Source organism: Phodopus roborovskii, unplaced genomic scaffold (genome assembly GCF_943737965.1).
Source record: "Phodopus roborovskii unplaced genomic scaffold, PHOROB, whole genome shotgun sequence".
In the NCBI taxonomy this organism is placed as follows: Eukaryota; Metazoa; Chordata; class Mammalia; order Rodentia; family Cricetidae; genus Phodopus; species Phodopus roborovskii.
This window is the reverse complement of record NW_026126418.1, coordinates 68,194,048-68,215,231: the sequence shown is the minus strand read 5'-3', so window position 1 is coordinate 68,215,231 and position 21,184 is coordinate 68,194,048. Positions and strand designations below refer to the sequence as shown.

At 51.0% G+C, this 21,184-nt stretch overlaps 1 protein-coding gene across 2 annotated transcripts in view; it reads right to left on the bottom strand.

Moving 5' to 3' along the window:
* Positions 1 to 652: 652 nt before the first annotated feature.
* The window catches only part of Adamtsl2 (ADAMTS like 2), a 32,763-nt gene continuing 12,231 nt past the window's right edge, over positions 653 to 21,184 (bottom strand). For both annotated transcript variants that reach the window (XM_051184931.1, XM_051184932.1), the window contains exons 10-19: positions 17,575 to 17,932; positions 15,621 to 15,981; positions 11,140 to 11,237; positions 8,095 to 8,221; positions 6,852 to 7,065; positions 6,614 to 6,769; positions 5,854 to 6,024; positions 4,973 to 5,149; positions 2,132 to 2,276; positions 653 to 1,372 (exon numbers count right to left, since the gene is read on the bottom strand). In XM_051184931.1, the coding sequence (XP_051040888.1) occupies positions 1,254 to 1,372; positions 2,132 to 2,276; positions 4,973 to 5,149; positions 5,854 to 6,024; positions 6,614 to 6,769; positions 6,852 to 7,065; positions 8,095 to 8,221; positions 11,140 to 11,237; positions 15,621 to 15,981; positions 17,575 to 17,932 (1,926 nt within the window). In that variant the 3' untranslated portion in view covers positions 653 to 1,253. The remainder of the gene's footprint in view (positions 1,373 to 2,131; positions 2,277 to 4,972; positions 5,150 to 5,853; positions 6,025 to 6,613; positions 6,770 to 6,851; positions 7,066 to 8,094; positions 8,222 to 11,139; positions 11,238 to 15,620; positions 15,982 to 17,574; positions 17,933 to 21,184) is intronic.

Here is a 21,184-nt window from a genome sequence, read left to right as displayed (position 1 = left end):
TCTTTACTTCCTAGGTCCTACAAGCGTGAATCTTCCTTAGGGACCATGGACCAAATACATATTCTGCCCCTTCACCCTGTCTCCCTTTTCCCATCTTTCCCCTCGCACTCTCTAACCATGGCCATCTCAGATTTAGCTCCGTCCTCTCTGCCTCACTGGGGGCTCTGTGTGTGTGTGTGTGTGTGTGTGCGCGCGCGTGCGCGCGCACACGCATACGTGTACTATCTTTTCTTCCACTCTCTTCCACTCAAGAAAGCCAGACTGAAGCCGCAAGCCCCAATAGCCAGCCCCCTTGTGTCTCTGCACCCACAAGGAGCCACCCTGATGTGAGAAGCTGTGCATATGGCACTGGGGATGGTCCTTGGAGAGTTGGAGATGGCCTTACATGAAACCTGAGCCCACGACTGCAGGTGTTCTTTGCCATGTCTTTGCCATGGCTAAAGATTCATGTTAGACTCTGCCTCAACACTGTCCCGCTGCTCGCAGGACCTGCCCTTGCACACTCCTTGCTCTTCTGGTTGGTTGCCTTTGTCTATTTTCTGTTCCCACCCATCTCTGCACCCACTGTCCAGCAAAGGACCCTGTACAGTCTCACTAAAGCTCCTGAGGCTACCCACCACTTCTGCCCCAAGTGAGTGAGACCCCAGCACACTGCCATAAATACAGCCACTTTATTAACATGCACCAGTGAGTAGTGAGGGGAGTGGCAGGGACACCACAAGAACAAGGCTGTCCCTTCCATCCAGCACAGGAAGTCCAGGAGGGGAGGCACAGTGCACTAATGCCTTAGGGTGGGGTAACTTCAATATTTCCAGAGACAGGGCAGCCTGGGCTCCTCAGCTGACCCAAGCAAGACCCCGCCTCACCCAAGGCAGCCAAAGAAGGAAGATTCTTTCCTTCCTGGGTCATCCGCAAGTCACCTTGAGAGGGCTTTTCAACCTCAGAGAAGGGTCTGGAAAATGGGCAGGTACTGCCTACTCTGGGTTCCGGACTCTGGGCCCTCTAGTGCGGACACAGACACAGGATCCTGGGAGTTCACAGACATCTTCCGGTAGCAGGGTGGCTCCATCTGAGAAGGGGCCTGTGGGCACTGGAGGCTCTTCCCCAAGGCAGAGACAGGCCACGGTGTCAAAAGTCCCTTCTTGTCAGCTGTGCTCTGTGTCACATCTTCCCAGCCCAGGACCTCCTGCAGAGTGGGTGTCCAGTGAGAGCCCCAGGATAGTGTGCTCAGGACTCAGGGGCTACAGCACCAGCTAGGAGTGGGGAGGCCTGCAGGAGCGACAGCAGGCTTTGCTGTAGTACCAGTGGCTGCAGAGGTTCACTTTGATGGCCAGTGCACAGTTGGTGCCCGGCTGGTCCTGGCAGCTATCATCTGGGGATGGGACACAATACAAGGGGGACAGATGAAATGCCAGGAGGCCCAAGGGAAACAGCTCCCGGGGTCCCCAGCTCTTGCTATAGTATCTTCACAAAGGCAGAGGCTCACTGAGAACATCCCAGAGTCACACTATGAATAGGTCAACACGTGAGCCTCCCAGCCTAGGTTCAGAGCACCCCAGCTACTACAGATTTTCAGGTTTCAGCTATCCCTTTATTGATCCAAGTTCCTTTCCAGGAAAATATAGACCCCACTAGGTGGTTTTGATCTGACCACTTGCAGGGTAAAACCTTGGGATTTGGGAGAGTCCCTGGCCCTTTCTGAAAAATCAAAAACTTTCCAGGGCCTGTGGGTTCCTCTCTCCTTGCCTCAGTATTCCCAAAATAGAATCCACCTGCCCCCACATTTGGCATCTACTTTGGAGACTGGACCTTGTCTATCTTTCCAAGCCCAAGCAAGAAACCACATAGCTCCTGCCTCCTGAGAGTCAGTACCTGCTGCTCAGGCTAGGGCATCTTTGTCGCTGGTCCCACAGCTTACCCCAACCACATTTTAGATCAGTGTTTTTTTCAAGACATGGGTCTCTGCATGGGTTCCCTGACCTCCAGTTAGGCCTCCCCCCTTAAAGAAGACCTTTTTGAAGACACACCTGTGTGTTTCTCTGGCTGCTTCCCTTGACTAATGTCCGTTGGTCCTCCAGACCCTGGCTCTGCCCACAACTCCCCACTCTGTGCCCAGCCTCTTTCTTCTCACCTGGGGGCTCTGTGGGACATGGCTGCAGATCACAGGCCTGTCTGCCAACAGGCTTCACCAGCGGGTCACATCCACGGACAATGTCGGTTCCCTGATAACACTTCACATCTCTCATCCTCACACCTACCCCGCAGGTCTTGGTGCACTGGTGTGGGACAGACAGGCAGACAGACAGACAGACAGACAGGCACATAACAAGGCTTGGCATAGTAATAGAGACAGAGTCTCATCACTCAGAACTCTCCCTTCTGCACCCTAGCTGTCCATAGGTTGGCCCAGGACACACCCACTCCTTGGAATCTAGAGCCTGAGCTGGGGCCGAGCAGAGGTAACAGGAGGAAAGGCATTGTCTGGCTTCTCTGCCTCAGTTTTCCCAGCTCCATAATGAGAAGGTGCCAACTATGACCTGCTGGGTGCTCAGGTTCCATCTGTCCCAGATTAGTGACACAGAGAGTTTGCCATGGACCAATCAATGCAACTTCCAGGGCCATCACACTGAGTCCAGATGTTCCCCTCAGAAAGCCTGCTGAGCTACCCAGAATACCAGGGACATCTGCTGACCCCAAATACCCTGCTATTTCCTTGCCAAGATCCTACAGGCAGTGGTTCCCTGATGTGGTGACCCCACATCACCCAGGCATGCCTTGGACCTGAGGTATGGGGAGGCCCCCACCCCAGGCTCACCCTAGTCTGGTTACCAGACACAGAGCTGATGAAGGTTGGCACGATGCCACCCGCCTGCTCACCAGCCCTGAGGAGAGGAGAGACTGGCTTGGTACAGGCAATCAGAGGACACTCTGCCTTTGCAGATGCCCCTGAAGACAAGTGGGCTCCAGCAGGTCCTGGCACCTGCTCCTCTGTCCCTGGATATGGACGGGACAGAACAATTGGATGAACACTGAGCTGATGCATCTTGATGGGGCAGCCACAGGGAAGGGCATTGTTCCAGCCAGGAGCAGAAAGGACAGATTTCCATATGCCCATCACTCAAGTGTTCCATCTTCTACTATGTCATCAGGACAATATGGGAAGCACCCCTTGCTCATGGCTACTTTGGGGCTTCTCCCTTCACTCTGTCCAACATGGTCCTTGATTTACTAAGCTCTGGCCACACAGCTACCCTAAGACCAATGTTATTCTTAAAGAACGTGAATTAATTGTTGAGCTGCCCAGACCACAGCCAGACCTCCAGCTAGGCCTAGTCAGTTCAGAGGGAATCTTCACTTCAGAGATACCTGAAATCTCTCTACCTCCTTCCCCTAATGATACTTGCTGGTCCCCAAGCTCTGCCATGCACTCTCTAAGCAATTGCAGCCCTATCTCCCTTCCTTCTATTGGTGGGCACCACAGTGTGTGTATGTGTGTGTGTGTGTGAGTATGTATGTATGTATGTATGTATGTATGTATGTATGTATGTACCTACAGAAGAACTCTGGAGTTCCCAAGCCCATTCTTTAGAAGGGCAGCAGCTGGGGCCTCCCCTCACAGAGCCCTTGGACTTTCAAGTCTTGGATTTGTGACCCACCTGTCCCAGAAGCTGAGCCCATATAGGACCTATGTGTTGGGGTATTGGACACTATAGAACACCACAATGGAGGCTCTGGGCTCCAGGCCCCATCGGTCACTCCACTACTATTCCTGTGCATTCAGAATTGACCTATGTGGGAACCAAAACCACAGACAGCTTGAAACCCTTGGATATCCAGTGTGACCACAGAAGTCCTGTACTCAGCCTGTCCCAGGGATGCTTAAAGATGGTTCTGGACTCCCCTTGCCCTTGCACAGGACGGATACTGTTGCTATGGGATGACATGGCAGATGCTGTTGCTATGGGACAGCATGGAGGAGGAAATAGCATGTACATGTTGATGTGAATTAATAAAAACTGACATTTGGGTGTGACTGCCTCTGTGGTGTTAGGAAGGCTCATGATGCTGACAAGCCTCAAGGAATGATATAACTTCTCAGGCAGCGTGAAGATCAGCTGGAGTGCAGTTACCTTGCTGTGACAATCAGAAATGAGACAGGGAGCTCATCCTTCCACTTACTGCTTCTCGGCCTGCCCATCGCTTGCCTGTGAGTTGAGGCTACTCACACCTTAGGCTCCTTGTCCTGGACTCCTGGGATGAACTAGTCTGTAACACACACACACACCCTTCCCTTTGGATAGTCCTCAGTCCCATGTCTAGCTCTCCTTAAACTCTGGCCCCAACTTCAGTTTCTTCCTCTTGGTAAGTGATAATTGGAAAAGAGATCTGGGCACAAGTGCTGGGCCACAGCTGCCCTCAGTGACCTCTGTGGCAACAGGGGATGGCTTCATTCTTGCTTCAGAGATGAGAGCTCAGCTCCATCCTGCCTAACATCCTGCCTAAGGAGCCTGTAGAACAGAGCAGGAGGTCAAGCTTGTGTTAGAACAGCTTGCTGCTCTGACCACTGACCTAAGACTCACCATTTGTATGCCCAAGTCTCATGCCTCTGCCTTAGCCATGCCTCAGCCAATCTTACTGTCTATGTCCACCAGGATTGGAACTACCCTTTGGAGAATATCAAGCATACTTGCTTCCAAACACATCACTTAAAAACCTCGTTTTTAAGCCAGAAGGACCAGACAGACCCACAAAAAGAGCTGCAGGAACACCAGGGTAATATCAACAAAGGCTTCTGGGCAGTGGTGGCTCCTCACCAGCTGATCTAGAAGCATCTGTGGACAAGCATCCTGGTTGACTGAGGCTTGGAGGAGGACTTGATAGACATGGGCCAAGATGGATGTTCTGTGGCAGGACCAGAGCCCAACCTGTTTTAAAGCAGCTGGGGTGGGAGCAGGGCTTCCTGGGTGCTCACCTCTGACCAGGGGCTGGTGTACCACTTGAAGCAAGGTCTCTCAAAGCATGTGCTCTCCTCAGGGGGCTTCCTGGACAGCCCACACTCAGGACCACTGCGCATCTGAGGCTTCCCATTGGCCAGCTCCATGCAGAGAACCAACCGCTTTTTCACACCACGCCCACAGGTAGTGTTGCACTGAGAGGAGCCAGACAGGATAGGTCAGTGGCTGGAAGCCCAGCAAACCAGAACCTGACCACAGCATCTCTGGTGGCCAAGGTTTGGTCAATATTTGGGTAAAAGGCAAGCACTTTCAACTGGGGGATTGGCTGACAACTCTTTGTTCGGTAACCATTTGGCCCCATCCAGATTTGATCAAAAGCAATCAGGCCCAAACCATCTGTTTTGAAACAAATTGGCTAATGTAATTTGGCCAAGGATGATCAGGCCAAAATCAATTTTGCAGAAAGCAATTTGGCCCAAGATTATTTAGTTAACAGTGGCCCACCTAAAACCATTGACTAGGAGCAATTGTCTGAAATGGCAAGTTGATGACAAGGATAGGTTGTGACAGAAGACAAATAGGTTGTGATAGCAAAAGGTCATCAAGACCCTGAGGGCTGAAAGTGTGTGCAGCCAATACACCCTGTCTCTGGCTTTGTGTCCACCAGGACAGGGCTCAGTGAGAAGATACTGGGGCCTGCAGACACACCCCTGGGGAAGGAGAAGGGAAGTGGTTTTACTATTCTTTTTTACTATTTTTCCAAGTTACTTGTTAGTCACTTGTTCTTCATCGCTTGTCATGGATTCCTCACTGTGACCATCTGTGGACACTCAAGCCAGTTCTCCCCATCCCCTCTGTGATCCAGAGAAAGGATCTATGCAGACTCCTGGGTGCTCACCCGCTCCCAGTCTTGAGCCAGCCAGTGGGCTGGGCAGTTCTTGTCCCCACAGGGATGGATGGCCAGAGGCTTTGTCTCCATCTGACACTGAGACTCTGGGACTACCCGTCCATCACTGGTCTTACAGTACACGTGCCTGATGGTACGGCCCTGCCCACAGCTTCCACTGCACTGTAAGAGAGAACAACAGGGGCCGGTAGAATAACAGGGGCCATTCCACAAGCCCCCGACCTGTATCATCTCCAAGTAAGAGGAATAGCTTCCAGGGCAGTGTAGGGGAAGCAGTTTCCATGGTAACCACTTTTTAAATAACATTTCTGTTCTAATTACAGAAATAACATGCTCAGTACAAAACACACACAGAGAAAAGCACAGCTCCAAAGGTCACCTGATCCCCCACCACCAGAGAGGACCCTACCTAGCAGACGAGCAGCTCCGTTCCAGATGAGAGAGACAGATGGAGACAGAGACAGCAAGGGAAAATAAGCAGAGAGACCGAGACAGGGAAAAGCATGCAGACAGAAAGATGGAGACAAGGAGAGACGTAGTCAGAATAGGTGGAAACAGAGACATCCTTAATGGGACATTATGTCCACTATTGTTTCTGGACAGGGGTTTGAGTCCCTAAAAGAGTGGGAGGTCACTGTACTTTTTTTCTTGTGTCTTCATTACAGATAGTTGAGAAAACTGAAACTCAGAAAAGCAGAGTCCTCAGGGTCAGGGTCCCGTTACTAGCCCCATGCTCCAAATATACCCTCACCGGTCCCCAATCTGAGACAGTCCACTGGCGGTCACAGGGAGGCCCTGTGCAATTCTTCTCTCCCACAGGCCTGGTGCTGGGATCACATAGCTTCTCGTCCTCAGAGCAGCGGATGTCTCTGGTCACAACACTGCGCTCTCCACACTTGGCTGTACACTGCAAGGAAGCCAGGGTGGGAAGCATCATGATAGTCTGTTCTCAGGCACAGGCCACCACCCCAGCATCCTCAGACTCTCACCTCCGACCACTCAGACATCTCCCACTGTGGCCCACAGGCCGGGTTGCGGCATATCTTGCGCTCCTCGGGCCGTACAGCCTCTGTGGCCTCACACAAGTCACTGTACACGGAGCTGTCAAAGCCAGGGGACAGCATCTTCCAGCAGCGCACGATGCGGAACTGATGGCCCTCACCACAGGTGCGTGAGCACTCGCTCCAGCTGCTGGTCTCCCACCTGCCCCAGGATCGAGGACAGCCCTCAGTGGCCCCAAATCACACAGGCCAAACCAGACTGGAAGGAGGTGAGACCAACCAGTGGAGACTGTGCCCATGATAACCCTGTGTTAGGTAGTCCTAAGCAGAACGTCAGGTGAGTATCCCTCAAGTGCCCATGGCCTTCAGGGACCTGGCCACCTTCACCAGCCCTCACCTCAAGCTCTTCTTCCTTTGTCCTTTCTGTCCCCTGCTCCCATTCCTTCTGCACTCGCCACCCTTCAGGTTCATACTCCAGTGTCCCAGAGCCCCAGGCCTCATTTGTCCTGCAGGGTCACACAGGTGACTGTGGCCCCTTCTGGACTCTGATTCTTCATGTCAATTGTGGAAGTGAACCAAAGGTGTGAGTCCAGCTCTGTACCCAGAGAAGCCATCTCCAGTCCGCAGGATGACCACCCATCTCCGCCCCTATGCTGCGTGGGGTAATAAAACACCGGGTTCCTCCATGCAGATCCTCTGAGAAGAATCTAAGTGCAGGCCAGCTCTGTGGTCTTTTGTTCAAGAAAGGAACAAATGCTCAGATGTAGCAGCCGGAAGAAAAGAAGGAATGTGACCATGTTGGGGAGTCAGAAATACATGGCTCCTTGGAAGCGACACCAAGGCTCCGCTTCTGCCTTGAAGACAAGATAAGAGACATGGGGGCTAGAAAGATGAGGCTCCACCCACATCCCAGGGATGTGAATCTTCCCTAGCTTATAGAGATCCTAGCCTTACAGGTCAGCCCAGGTACAAATATAGCCCTCTAGTATAGAGAGTAATGTGGAAAACATCCTGTGGTGAAAAATGTTTAGTGACCACACCACGTGCTCTGCTCTGCTCCCCACACAGTCCCATAGCTTAGCTCACAGCAGAGGCAAAGAAGAGCCCTAGTATGAGCATGGGTGCTTAAGTGCACGCGCGCACACACACACACACACACACACACACACACACACGTGTGCGCGTGCACACACTCATTCTGACACCCAGCTGGGTGATCAAGGACAGGTACCTGGGCTGGCACTCCCTCCCAGCGCAGAATTCGTGGACAGGCTCAGGACGAGTCAGGGCATCGCAGTAGCTGTCATCCACCTCAACACCATCATAGCGAACACACATGGCATATGTGGACATGACTCCTAGGTTTGGAGCAACGCAAAGGTTTATAAACAGCAAGGACCTTGGATACCAGCAGATGGGTGAGCCTTGTGGTCCTGGATAGTCACATGACCACTCAGAAATCTGCTTCTTGGGTTGGGGATAGTAAAAGCCTATCGCTGGAGGTAGAGAGGCTCTGTGGGCCAGAGTCTCAGGATCTGACCTCTGACGTCTTTCTTTGCCCAGCTAAGGCATCTAGCTCACCTGCCACAAACCTAGATGAGCCTTACAGAGACAGAGTAAGATGCATCCAGGTACCCTGATGTACATTTGTCTAATAAACCCCACTGCAGATGAGCAGGCAAGCAGGTAGAAAAAAAAAATGATAGAACTTGATAGCCCTGCCCCCAGATATCACTCTTACTGAAGATTCCCTAACCAGCACCTCCATGTCTTTCATTACCTGTGTGGCTTTTTCTGGGATTCCTGAATTCTAAAGTCGCTTGGGGACAGGGACGGTTACACACACACACACACACACACACACACACACACACACACACACACACACACACAGGAGTCTTCTCCCAACCATATGGATTGCCTAGCGACATCTCCTCTCTTTTTTTTTCCCTGGACCTACTTCCTACACCTAAGAGCAAGCCTGCATATGGGCTCTCTAAAGGGTGAGCATGCCCTGCCCCAGAGCAAGGTATACCAGGATTGTGCTTGGCTGGGGAAAGCCACTATGGAGCTTTATGTAGAAGAGCCTCCTGGGGTTTTCAGTATATCTTCCTTCCCAGAGGTATCTGAGACCTGGTGGCCTCTGTTGCTCCAAACCCCAGTCCTGGACAGAACCATGGAGTCTGTGGAGAAACCATACATGTCTGTGTGTGTGTGTGTGAGTGTGTGTGTGTGTGTGTGTGAGTGAGTGTGTGTGTGTGTGTGTGTGTGTGTGTGTGTGTGTGTGTGTGTTTCAAGAGAGCCAAGCCAGGCTGCAATTACTGGTTCCTCCCCAGCCAGCACCGGGCTGTGCAGCCTTCAGCCTGCTGGGGGAGGAGGCAGCTTTCTGGCCAGGTCTACTTGGAACATTTCAGGCCTCAGAGACACTAGCTCTGGAACCCAGGGACATACAGACAGGGCTGGAGACTTGTGCAGCTGTCCCAAGTACCTGGTTATGTATTGGCTTGTGGTCATGGAATGGAAACACACAGCAGGGCCAACCAGACTTGTCATTGCCCCAGATTGCTCATCTCCAGAATGGGAAATTTCCAGAAAGGATACAAGATCAAAATGTCACTTTTCTGGGCCCCTTTTGCTTATACCTGTCTTGAGCAGGGAGCTTCTCAAAACTTCTTAACCATAGAGCCTTTGCCTTGAGCTGAAGTGGGCTGTGCACCCTGATATATGAAACAGACAAGGCCAGATAGATGTCCATCCTCAGTAATGGTCCTACCAACTCTCTTGATCCTGGGAAGTTTTGCTGTGCTCTAGGAGACTGAGGGACTGTCTAGAAGCCATACTCTGAGTCCCAAGCACAGTCCAAGTCATTTAGGAAAAGCACTGCTATTCCAAAAGATCAAACCTATGTTCCTCACTATGGCTGGGGGTTCAGGGTGCAGAGAAGGCAGGCTCCACGACCTGGCACAGCTTCAAGAACAGATTTCAGCATGAGGGAAGGGGGAGAGAAGTAGCTGCACCCACGACTCTCTACAGATCATCTGCAGACATTGTGTGCATCCACAGCTGGCGAAACCCACATCCCGTGGCCTGGTTTCTTCAATATGGTTGCAGTTGTACATATTAAATTTAAACCCTGGCAACACAGGGCTTTCCAAACAACTGATGTGGTTAGGCAAGAAGGGGTGAGACAGTGAATTGTCCACAGTGAGGACCCTTCCCTGTTCTTTCCGTTAGTCACTCAATTGGGTCAGGGTCTCATGAGGTGACAAGAGTCTCTCTGCCTCATACATCTTTGTCTAAGACAGAGCTCATCCCTTTCCCAGCATCAGATATGTCCTATTTCCTTTCTTCCTGTGTCCTGCTCTGCACTGTGGGCAATACAGAACAGCCCTGCTTCCTGTCCTGGCCACTGTGTAAGTGTTGAAAGACAATAGTGTCATGCTCTCCCTGGAGACATCATCTAGCAGGGCTCACTCATCAGGCCCCTTGCCACCAAGACTGCCTCAACCTGGAGACATGTCAAGTGATGTCACCTCCCCAGCTTCCAGAAAGTTTCCACTGTCACAACACATGCGAAGTTCCACAGCCAGGATGGCTAGAAGGATCCATAGTGTGCCCACACCCATCATCAACAGGCTCTGGGAAGCTGAGGCCACAGCACCTATCATGAAGTTTGGTCCTGGCAATCCATCCCTGTGAGAGGCAGCCCATAGTGCTCAACTGGGCTGCTTCTGGGCTAGGGTCAGCTTCAGCTTGCCTTGGAACCCCACAATGGGACTGTAGCAATGGTGTGCAATGGCTGAGTTTATCCCACAAGCCCCTTTGCAACAGTAGGTTCCATTTTACAGGTTGAAATCAGTAATGATTTGCTGAGAGCCCAGGGTATAACACAGTCATCAGTGTGGTTCAAATGGTCCCCTACCCCAAGTTGTTTGTTTGCTTCCATACTGTTGAGTACAGGGCATCATTGTGTTTGTGGACAGGGCCACCAGGAGCAGAACCTCAAAGCTGAAGGTCCCCATCTTCACTCTGAAGAGTCCCTCTCCTGAGATGTTAGAGAATAATTAGGGCTGACAGGGGGGGCCTGGACCTGATTGTCGTTTTACATGCCGTGGGAACAAGTGTGTTTTGTGACCCTCCAACTCCTGCCATTCCACTCCACCTCCCAGATCAAGAAGCCAGGTGATCTCCCGCGAAGTGGTTTGGGACTGAGTATATGGGTGAGTCTGTAAAAGTAGACGCAGAGAATGTGGCCCAGTAGTTCTGGGCTCAGTACCTGTGGTGCATGTGGCACTGCAGGGCTCATGGGATGATAGCTTCCACCTGTACATGTCAGCTGGGCTCACACCTTGTTTGCGCGCCTTGGGTCTTGTCCTGAAACAAGGTCAGAGTGTGGTGAGAGAGCTAGATGCTCACAGACTTCATTCTCAAGTGGGTGAATCCCCCCCTGAGGCTACACTCCCTTAAAGACAGTGTCCTCCATGAAGATCAGGGCTCCCACCCTCTAGAACAAGAAAAGACACACATGTTGGCCCTGAGCAGACAAGGGCATTTCCCGCCTTGGGACTGAACAAACCGCATGGAGGCGCTCTGTTCTTTCAGAGGTACCCTGAACAATGAGGGACTCGCCAACATTGCAACTGCTTCTTCAGTGCTCACAGGCTTCTCACTACATCCTACATTGGCCAGCAGATTCCTTCTTCCCACCCCAGAAGGAATCTCAGAAGGCCCTTAGGGGCTGAGATGTTCCAGAATTTCCCCTAGCTGCCTGCCCTCAGCTGGGGCTCTGATGAATGGGGACACCAGCCATTCAGCTTCCAAGTTTCAAACTCACGAAGCCTAGCTGCAGGAGGCAGATGGCCTCATCCCACACTGCAGCCCAGGTCAGTGATGGCTGCACAGGCCAGCTGACGGGAAGAGGCACACTGGGGGCCGGCCAGCCAACAGCTATGATTCTTGGCCAGAACTATGATGTCCATAGCCAAGCATTGTTAGGACTGTTAGCTTCTTTGAACCAGCCTCAACACCCTCTGTGCAGGCTATTTGGGACTCTGCAGGGGGAGGAAGTAGCTGTGTAGCATTACCTCCACCCAGAGTGTCTGCTCAACACAGCCCCTAAGTCTCATACCCCCATAGCCAAGAAGAACAGTTGGGGGACTTCCTCCATGGATAGCAGCTTCCTCAGGCAGTATAGGCCAACTCCACTTTCCTTGGAACTAAGAGGGGCTAGCTAAGGGCTGTGCACTGACACCTTTCAGGGGACTTAAATGGACAAGTCTCTTTCCTGGGGACTACAGTCACTGGAGAATTGTGGGTGTTATAGGCCATTACATTCTAAAAGCCATTCTGGTAGAGACATCTGCCAGGACTGTTAGTCAAGTGGGTGAGAATTGCGCCTGTGATTTGCTCTGATTGGCTCATGTTTCCCAAGAGAGTGCTTTGAGGATGAACGCTGCCCTGATAGCACGTCATGCTCTGAGAACCCAGGAAATGATCTACCAACAGGCACCTCGGTCGTGAGTTTACTGTTTTGATGCTGTGAATTCTCAGTAGGGGAGGTGCCCGCAGAAGGAGAGAGGCAGGGGTCTGGGCCACCTCTCTTGGGGCTCAGATGACCCTTGAGCCAGGTCCTATGCAGGGGAAGCTCCACCCTCCTCCCTGATTATGAACAACACTTCAGCATGGAGGCAGGGCATCCAAGATCCTTCATCTCAAAGTAAAGGATCCCAGACCTGAGTTCCCACTGAGCACCAACTGAGGGTGGGCCAAACCTCTCTGTGGAAGAACTGGGGAGAAGAATTAGTCCCTAAGGCTTGACCCAGACAACACTGGAGCTGTCTGGGCCCCCCACACTGATTTCAGCAGCCTAAAATTCCTTCCAAGAACAAAAAGAGAGGAGAAGATGCACTTGGTGTAGAAGCTCCTCCATCTTTATATAATTACACACTTCCCAGCCACAGCCTGCATGACTCATCCCTGACTCAAGAGCTAGCCGCCAGGTTCAAAATAACCCTTTGGATTTTAAGCCCTAAAGGTATTTCTGGAGGGGCTGTCTACACCCACTCTCCGGCACGTGTGGGGTGCTGGGTGCTGCTTGAATCTCAGTGCAGCACCTAACAGGTTTTTCTGCTGGTAGGTGCTTCAAGAATCACCACACCCTGGAAACCATCACCACTCCAATCTGGAAGGGTCCTGCTCTCAGCAGTGATGGTTTCCAAGATACCGGTGGCCACTGCTTTTGGGTTCTTGCCCAGTGCCTGGCGGGACACAGGCTCCTGAAAGCCCCAGAGAGCAGAAGCTCTGAAATGACTGTTTGTTTATAAGTGAACCAGAAACTCTCTTCCTACCCCGCTCCAGGCTTCGGAGAGGGATGTGTGCCTCTGCATCCCAGACGCCTGTTCCCAAAGAGTCTGGTGACAGCCCCTCCCGGGATTGTTTGAAGCCTTTCTAGAAGATGAAAATAGCCCTTCCTTTCTGGGCTGCCCCTTTGATTTTGCCCGCTCCCAGAGCAGACTCGACTTCCTGTGTTTGGACAACACGCCGAGAGACGTGGCTATTTCGGCTTGGTAGTTTCCCCCACGGCCTCCCTCAGTCCATTATCTCCCCAGACCATCTTTGGTCCCCAGCAGCAGCATCCTTTGATGGCAGCCGGTTGGGCATCTCACTGAGCTGCACTTTTCCGAGTGCTGACAATCTGTTTTAATGACTGGCTCTGGGAATCAGTATGTCCCATGGGGCTAAGGGGACAAAATAAAAAGAGACAGACACTTTGAAATGTGGCTTAGAGATTCTGGACCATGGGCGCTTTGTTGGGACTTAGAGCACCCACTCAGGGTATTCCAAACCTCTCAGGGGGAAAGAAACAGCCCCTAAGGTTTGATTCAACCAACATGGAGACACCCTGCTCTCAACAGCTTGTATTTGACTTGTGACTTGGCCTGTGAGGTGTTGCATTGCTGAGCCATCAGACCTCTCACCGACAGAGAAGCTGAAGCCTAGAAGAGAACAGAGATGTATCCAACTCCCATGATGTCACCTGCCCTTTCACTATACCACACAACCACCCACATAGCCCATTTCACAGATTAATAAAGGAGAGGGCCTTTGTGCCACCTGATAAACCTACATAGAGTACTGGATTGTTGTCACCACTTGGGCTGTGGGTGTCCTGGGAGGCCCCTCTCCCAAACCTTGGAGGCTCAGTGACTAAGTATGAGCATCTGTACCTAGGGCCTTTGTTAAAAGCATAATATATGATATATTCATATATGATTATATCATACACACACATATATACTGAATATGTATATGTATATATCATCCCTGTTGTCCCCAAGAAGATAGAGAGAGAGCCAGCAGCCCAGAAAGACTGGCTGGGTCACAAGGCAGGTGCTTTCTGATTCAAGACCACCCTGCCCATCACCACTGCCTGTAACTTCTCAGTCTCTGGTCCTGTGTCCCCAGGGCAAAGCCTGTCTTTCATCACCAACCACTGGGTCCCCAGAACAAGGCAGAGGCCCCTAGAAGCTTTGATGATATTAAGATCAGGTTAAGTGGCCAGCTCAGAAGCCCATCTAGCCAGAGCTCATCAGACAGGGTCCCTGGTATGCACCAGCCCTTGGCAATAAGGCTTCAGAAGGCAGAGTGAGAGAAGGGGCAGCAACATATCCTCCAGCTTTACTACTCTCAAACCCTAGAAAAATGGAAGAGGTGACCTAACCCCTGTCATCTTAAGAGTGACTGTCAAATCTTCCGTCAAACCCTAACTTCAGCCTCCCTTGATCTGGATAGAGTGCATCTCAAGATTTTGAGTGAATCCCCAGAAAACGAAACAAAAGCCAATGGACTGGTTCCCATCTTCAGTGCTCATCCTCCACCAGAGGCTAAAAATTCTATTCCTAGCTGTTTACACGAGCCTTGCTGTACACCCAGACACCTGAGAAATGACTTTAGTAACTGGAGAAGTTCTCTGTTACTGGCATGGAAGGGCCAGGGTCACCTGCTCCCAAACAATACTAGCCCAGGAAGCTGAGACCTGAGGCCAGTCTAGCCTACTCCTGGCTGTCCAGGCATCCCCAGACCCTCCTCTTTGTGGATTCCCAACCTCACTCTCCATGTCCCTGACCTTGATTCTATGGGCATTCCAAGCCATAGCTGCTGTCTGACTGTGATGCTAGCTTACTGCATAGACCCATAATGCTAGTAGCTCCAGCCTGTTCCTAACTTTGATTCAGGGTCTCCCTGTCATGGGAAGAACCACAGGTTCTGCTATCATTTTCTCTTTGGTGGGGTGAAGGCTACTGTTGAGGTTCCACATTCAACTGAGGGATTGCAGGCATCTTGTACCTACTGCCCAGACATCGAGCCCAGGACCCCAAATCCTTAGGCTCTGTGCACTCGGCATGGCTTCCACTTCTGAGTTCCTAGGAATCTAACACTAAGGGTAATTGTGATCACTCCCTGATCTATGTATATAAAAGGCTGAGTCCATCCCGGCATTAGGGGGCTGTTAGCAGCATACCTCCAGCATGCTTCAACTCATGGTCAGTATCATGAGTTGAAGCAATCATAGCTGGGCACTTAAGACCCATGAACCTACGTTTCAGAAAGACATGTTACAGTCCAGGCCTGTAACCTCATGTCAAACTCACAGGGTAGCTGAAAGCATGGCTCTCTCTCACTTACCTCCAGGTCCCTGGACCTTCTGGCCAGACCCCCTTGGGAACTAAAAATAGGGCAAGGAGAAATGCCTCTTACCTAGCCTTGTGAGTTCTGTTCCCAGCCAAGGTGGGGAGGCTAGCACTGGTGTTGGGGAATGGGGCCTCAGAGGAGGTGTTGATCCTGTCACTGCTCAGCTCCAGGTAAGATCCATTGATCAAGTAGGCAGCAGGCCCCTCGTTCTCCTCATAATCCACATAGAGGCTCTCGGCTGGGGAGTTCCTTGGGGCTCCCTGGGAAAAGATGCTGTTCATGGTCTCATTAAGAGAAAACTCTTCCGAATCGGAGCCTATGCCCAAAAGCTGATCGGAGATGGCGTTGGCTGAGAGAAGCTCCTGGGAGGTGAAACGTGCATCGACCTCCTGGTCACCCTTGTCCCCTGAGAGAGTGGCATTGTGGTCTGCAGAGAGACAGGTGTTTCAATATCTATAGCTGCTAAAGAGTTGATCTTTGTCGCCCTTTCTCCTCATCCCTGTGTATGACAGGTGAATTACATAATGGGGATGACTTTGTGGGACAGGGGGAAATAGGCACTCCCAGGTTCTACTCCATCAGACACAGTTGGCCAACATCATCAAACGAAGAAAACCCAATGGCCACAGCAGATGGTTAGGCAGCGTCCCCAGAACCCAGGCTCAGCTAGAGGCTCATCATAAGATCTGGTTTGGAAAGAGGATCTTTATAGGCTCGTGAAATAATATAAATTGAATTTAGGATGAGCCCTAAACATATGACTAGTGTTTGCCTAAGAAGAGCGAACACAGACACATAAACTTCAAAAAGTCCAGCATGGGGGAAAAGCATATATGAGCCAACACACCAGAGTCCACCAGCAACATCCATTTCCTGGGGCCCAGTACTAGCCAAGTGAGCTGTGGGGCAGACCAGCTGGAACTGACTTCCAGTTCCACTGGGTGGAAGAGCTGACAAGTTACCTCCTCTCTAAGCCCATCCCTTCCATCAGACTCAGATAACCTGATATGGTTCATCCTCTGCACATGGTCTAAATCCTAAGAAGAAGATAGTAAAGAATCAAAATATTTTTGAAAAAAGAATAGCATACTGGCTGGGTCTGGCGGTGCACGACTTTAATCCCAGCACTGGGGAGGCAGAGGCAGATAGGTCTCTATGAAGTTGAGACCAGCCTGGTCTATATAGCAAGTTCCATCGAGATCCTGTCTCAAGGAGGAAGAGAAGGGGAGGAGTGGGGAGGAAAAGGAAGAGGAAGAATAACATCTATGTTAAAGCGATTTGACAGTTAATATTGACTGTCAACTTGATGGGATCTAGGTTTCCCTATATAGGGAATATAGGTTTCTGCCCTTGTCTATGAGGAATTATCTAGATCAGAGCAACTGAGGAGGGAAGACCCACCAGAACTGTGGGCAGCACCATCCTGTGTAAAAGGAGACAGTAAACACCAGCTTCCATGTCTCTCTTCTTCCTGACTGTGCATGCAATGTGACCAGCTGCCTCAAGCTCCTGCCGCCATGATGGACTATATTTCCTGGAATTATGAGCTGAAAACCTTCCTTCCTTCCTGAAGTTGCTTTTCTCAGGTATTTTATCACAGCAACAAGACAAGTAACTATACTATTGATGTATATAGGTCCTGTCACATGTCACCTTGCCATGACTTAGCGTCATCACTAAACACAGCACACACACTGCATCTAGGACTGTGGGTCAGCTGTGGTGACCATTGCTGCATGAAGGATAGCTTGGGTTCTTTGCAAACACATCACTGTATACAGGGATTTGAGAAGCTGAGAATTTCAGTGTGAAAGAGGGGTCTATAATCAATCTGCAGATCCTGAGCTATGACTGTATATCTCAGACTTCACACTGAGCCTGCCCAGGGAGATTGTGTAAGCAACTGGCAATTCTCTTTAGCCTCTTCTGTAGACTTCAAAAGGAACCAGCACTCCTCACATGAGGCCTCCGTACCTGGGGAACCCTGTCCTTTCCCATATCCACTATTCCTCTTTCTCACCTTGGAAGCCCTTGCCCCTGGGAGGTCCCTCACAGACCCCACCGCTGGCTTGCTCGCACACCTCGTTGGTCTCCTGGCCTCTGCTTGGACCCAGCTCTACTTCAGGGGCTGGAGGCTGAAACAGCTTGTTATTCAGGCCCAACCTCTCTGAGGAGGCCTGGTGGTAGAGTGAGCCATTATGCTGCATGAAGCCCAGCAGCCTGGCACTGTCCAGCTCCTGGCCCTCGGTGCTCTCTGTGCTCTCGGAGGCTGGCTCGGAGAAGCTATAATAGACAGGCTGTAGGTGGTGCATGTGTGGTGGCTGCAGCAACGTGTACTCGAAGGTGATGGAGGGGTTTTTGCCATTCTGGTTCCACACCTGGGGAAGGAGAAGAAGTGAGACCTGGCTCCTTTCCTCACCCCTTCTGAGCACCAAAAGCCTCTTGAGACAAAAGCAGCCCTGGTTACAGCCGAGTCTTCCCCAGGGAATCACACTTGAGCCAAGAATGTGGCCTCATGCAAATGTCCTAGGACAGCTGTGCCCAGAGACTGTGAATGAGGCACACCAAAAGGAGCAGAGGGGCAGGCCACCTTGGGGACAGGGAATGGGGGACACACTGCATGTCAATGCCATCACAGGCCAGAAATCCTAATAGCGCTCATCTCACTGAATCTACCCAGGACTCCTAGGGTAGCTGATGTACTAAAATCCAGACCATGCCTCCATTCAAGACAGCACTGAAGGATCAGCTGGATGGAGCTTGTGGGGGATAGTCAAGGCCTCTGCAGATACCACAAGCCAGTGTGACCTCTCCCCTAGACAGACTTCAAAGTCTTTGTCTATAGTCCCTATCCTAAGATCTGGAGGCTGGCAGGAGGGGATTTGGCAGTGGGCCACAGAACCGAAGCACTCAAGCACTCAAGCTCAAACACTGCCTGGCTGAAGAGCACAGACACCAAGGCCCTGGAAGGAATAAACCACAGAAAGAGAAGCCGTGCCCAGATAAGCCATAGTAGGACACCAGGGGAAGAAAGGCCACCACTGAGATGGCATCTCAAGGGTAGCTGGGACAGGAGCAGAGACTAGGGAAGGCATTCCGCTGGAGCAAGATGACAAAGAGAAGCAACACCAGATGGCTATAGGTGTGGTCAAGAAACTCTGATGCCTAAAGCTTCAGGGCAGGAAAAGTGGAAGAGGGGAACCTATGTCAGCCTTTCACCCTGCTAGGTCTACTGCACCAGACAGTCAGGCCAGATCAGTGGGACCCCACCGCAAAGAGAGATCTGCGTCAAGATGCTTGGAAATGGTGAAATCTCAATTGTCCTGAATGGTCTGGGACTGGGAAGGGACTGCTCTTCCCTCAGCAGTTAGGGCTGCCTTAGGAGAGATGGCTTCCCTTCCTAACCTTGGTCTTCCTCTGGGCCTTGCCTGGTCTCTCCCAAGCTCTCTCCAAAGGCTCTGGTAAAGTCATACTCTTCACCCATCAGAGAAGTTGTAGAGAATAGACTGTTCCTCCTGAGGCCCTCCAGGAGTAATATTCCACTCTGGAATAACATGCTGGCCTGCTAACAGGGAGGGTGGAGTGAGTAAGGCCCACACAGTGCAGACTCAAGAGGACTGATTCAAGGGTAGGCAATTCACTGGGTGACCACTTCTCCCAGAAAGCCCAGAACATTCTGTTCACTTGGGGGTGGCCAAGCGAAACCAATGTCATTTAGAGGGACAATAAGGGGCACTCTCACAGTGGCAAGAGATGGTGTCAAGTTCTAGACTCCCCAGCAGCTGTAGAAATGGACAGGCCCTTATGCCACCATGTGATGGTAGCACACACCTTTAATTCCAGCACTCAGGAGGCAGAGACAGGCAGACCTCAGTGAGTTCGAGGCCAGCCTGGTGTACAAAGTGAGTTCTAGGACAACCAGGACTGTTACACAGAGAAACCCTGTCCTGAAAAACAAAACAGAAAACAAACAAACAAACAAAAAGGGCAAGCCCCGAATTAATAAAGGTGAGTAATAAGCCAGGTGTTGGTGGCACACACCTTTAATTCCAGCACTTGGGAGGCAGAGGCAGGTGGATCTCTGTGAGTCTGAGGCCAGCCTGGTCTACAGATTGAGTTCTAGGACAGCCTTCAAAGCAATACAGAGAAAGCCTGCCTTGGGGAGGGGGGAAAGATGAGTAATAAAAAAAAAAAAAAAAAAAAACAGAGGGGCTGGATAGATTGCTCAGTAGGTAAGTGTACTTGCTGTGCAATCATGAGAACATCTGATTAAAACCCCCAACACCCATGTAAGAGCTGGTAATTCTGTAACACCACTATTGGTGTTAGGCAGATAGATCCCTGGGGCTTGCAAGCCAACCAGCCTAAGGGAAGTAATGAGCTTCAGACTCACTGAGAGAGCATGTCTCAAGAGAAAAATGCAAATGAAGAAGGCACCTGAAGTCTTCCTGTGACCTCCCAATGCATTCATGCCCCCCTTACACACACACACACACACACACACACACACACACACACACACACACCACCGCTCACAAGGCAGACTCAGTATCTCAGTGGCAGTCAGTAAGAGTGACAAGACACAAACATAGCTAACGGAAGACAAAATGCTACACAAACACCTTGGGAGTGGACAAATGGGCCAAAAATAGGTCCTTCTTGACCGGCACAGGCCAAGCTGGAAGAGAAGGAGGCAGAAGCAGCTGTCCAGGCAAGGTTACGAACCTTGCCCTCATTTCCTGAACCAGTTTCTAGACTCAGAATCCACGGAACAAGGAAGGGATCCACAGTTCTCTCCCAAAGGCCAACAGCTGTCTACTCATTCAACTGTTGCCTGAAGAGAAGGTTGGACATTCTGGAGCCAGGCCTGAGTTGTCATTGTTGACACCATTGATTATTTTCCTCACTGAAAGTATTTGGATGAGTAATGACCAGAGGGGTGGCCTACGCCTGGCTGGTAGTGTGTTCACTGGGTCCCTCACCCCCAAATGCATAAGTGATAGTCACAGCCTTCTCTTGACAGTGCTAAGTGGATACACCTGACATATCCAAGAGAGCAAGTCAGATACCATTGCCTCCTGGGGTATCATAAATGTCAGCGCTATGCATCATGACCTCAAGGACAAAGGGGTAGGAAACTGCCCACATTCAGTCCCACAGCTCATGTTGTACTAAAATGACTTCAGTGATCTGTCATCAGAATATAGTCAAGTGCTGTAAGCTCAACCAAGCAGTGACCCTTACTGAGGTTTGTGACAGATGCGGTGACTTTTCTAGAGCAAATTAACATGGCCTTGGGTTGAATGTATTTGACCCAGGTGTAGTAAAAAGTCTCCTTTTATTCCTCTAAGAGCAGTTTCCATCTACCTGGGTGGATCATAGCAAATATACACAGCTGCCATCCAGTAACCATGTAATTCAAAACAACAGGGCTATTCTATAGGACACTGTGCTGGTACTACAGTTTGCAGCCTCCACCATGAGCAGAAATTCTTGGGGTGGCGCATTCTGCATCCAGTAACATTAGGTTAGTCTGCACAGCAGTAACTTGAAATATTGCCTATGCTTTGTGAAACACAGCAGAGAAGGCTCTGTGCAGACCTAGCTGGGGTGCACACAGCTGGCCCTGG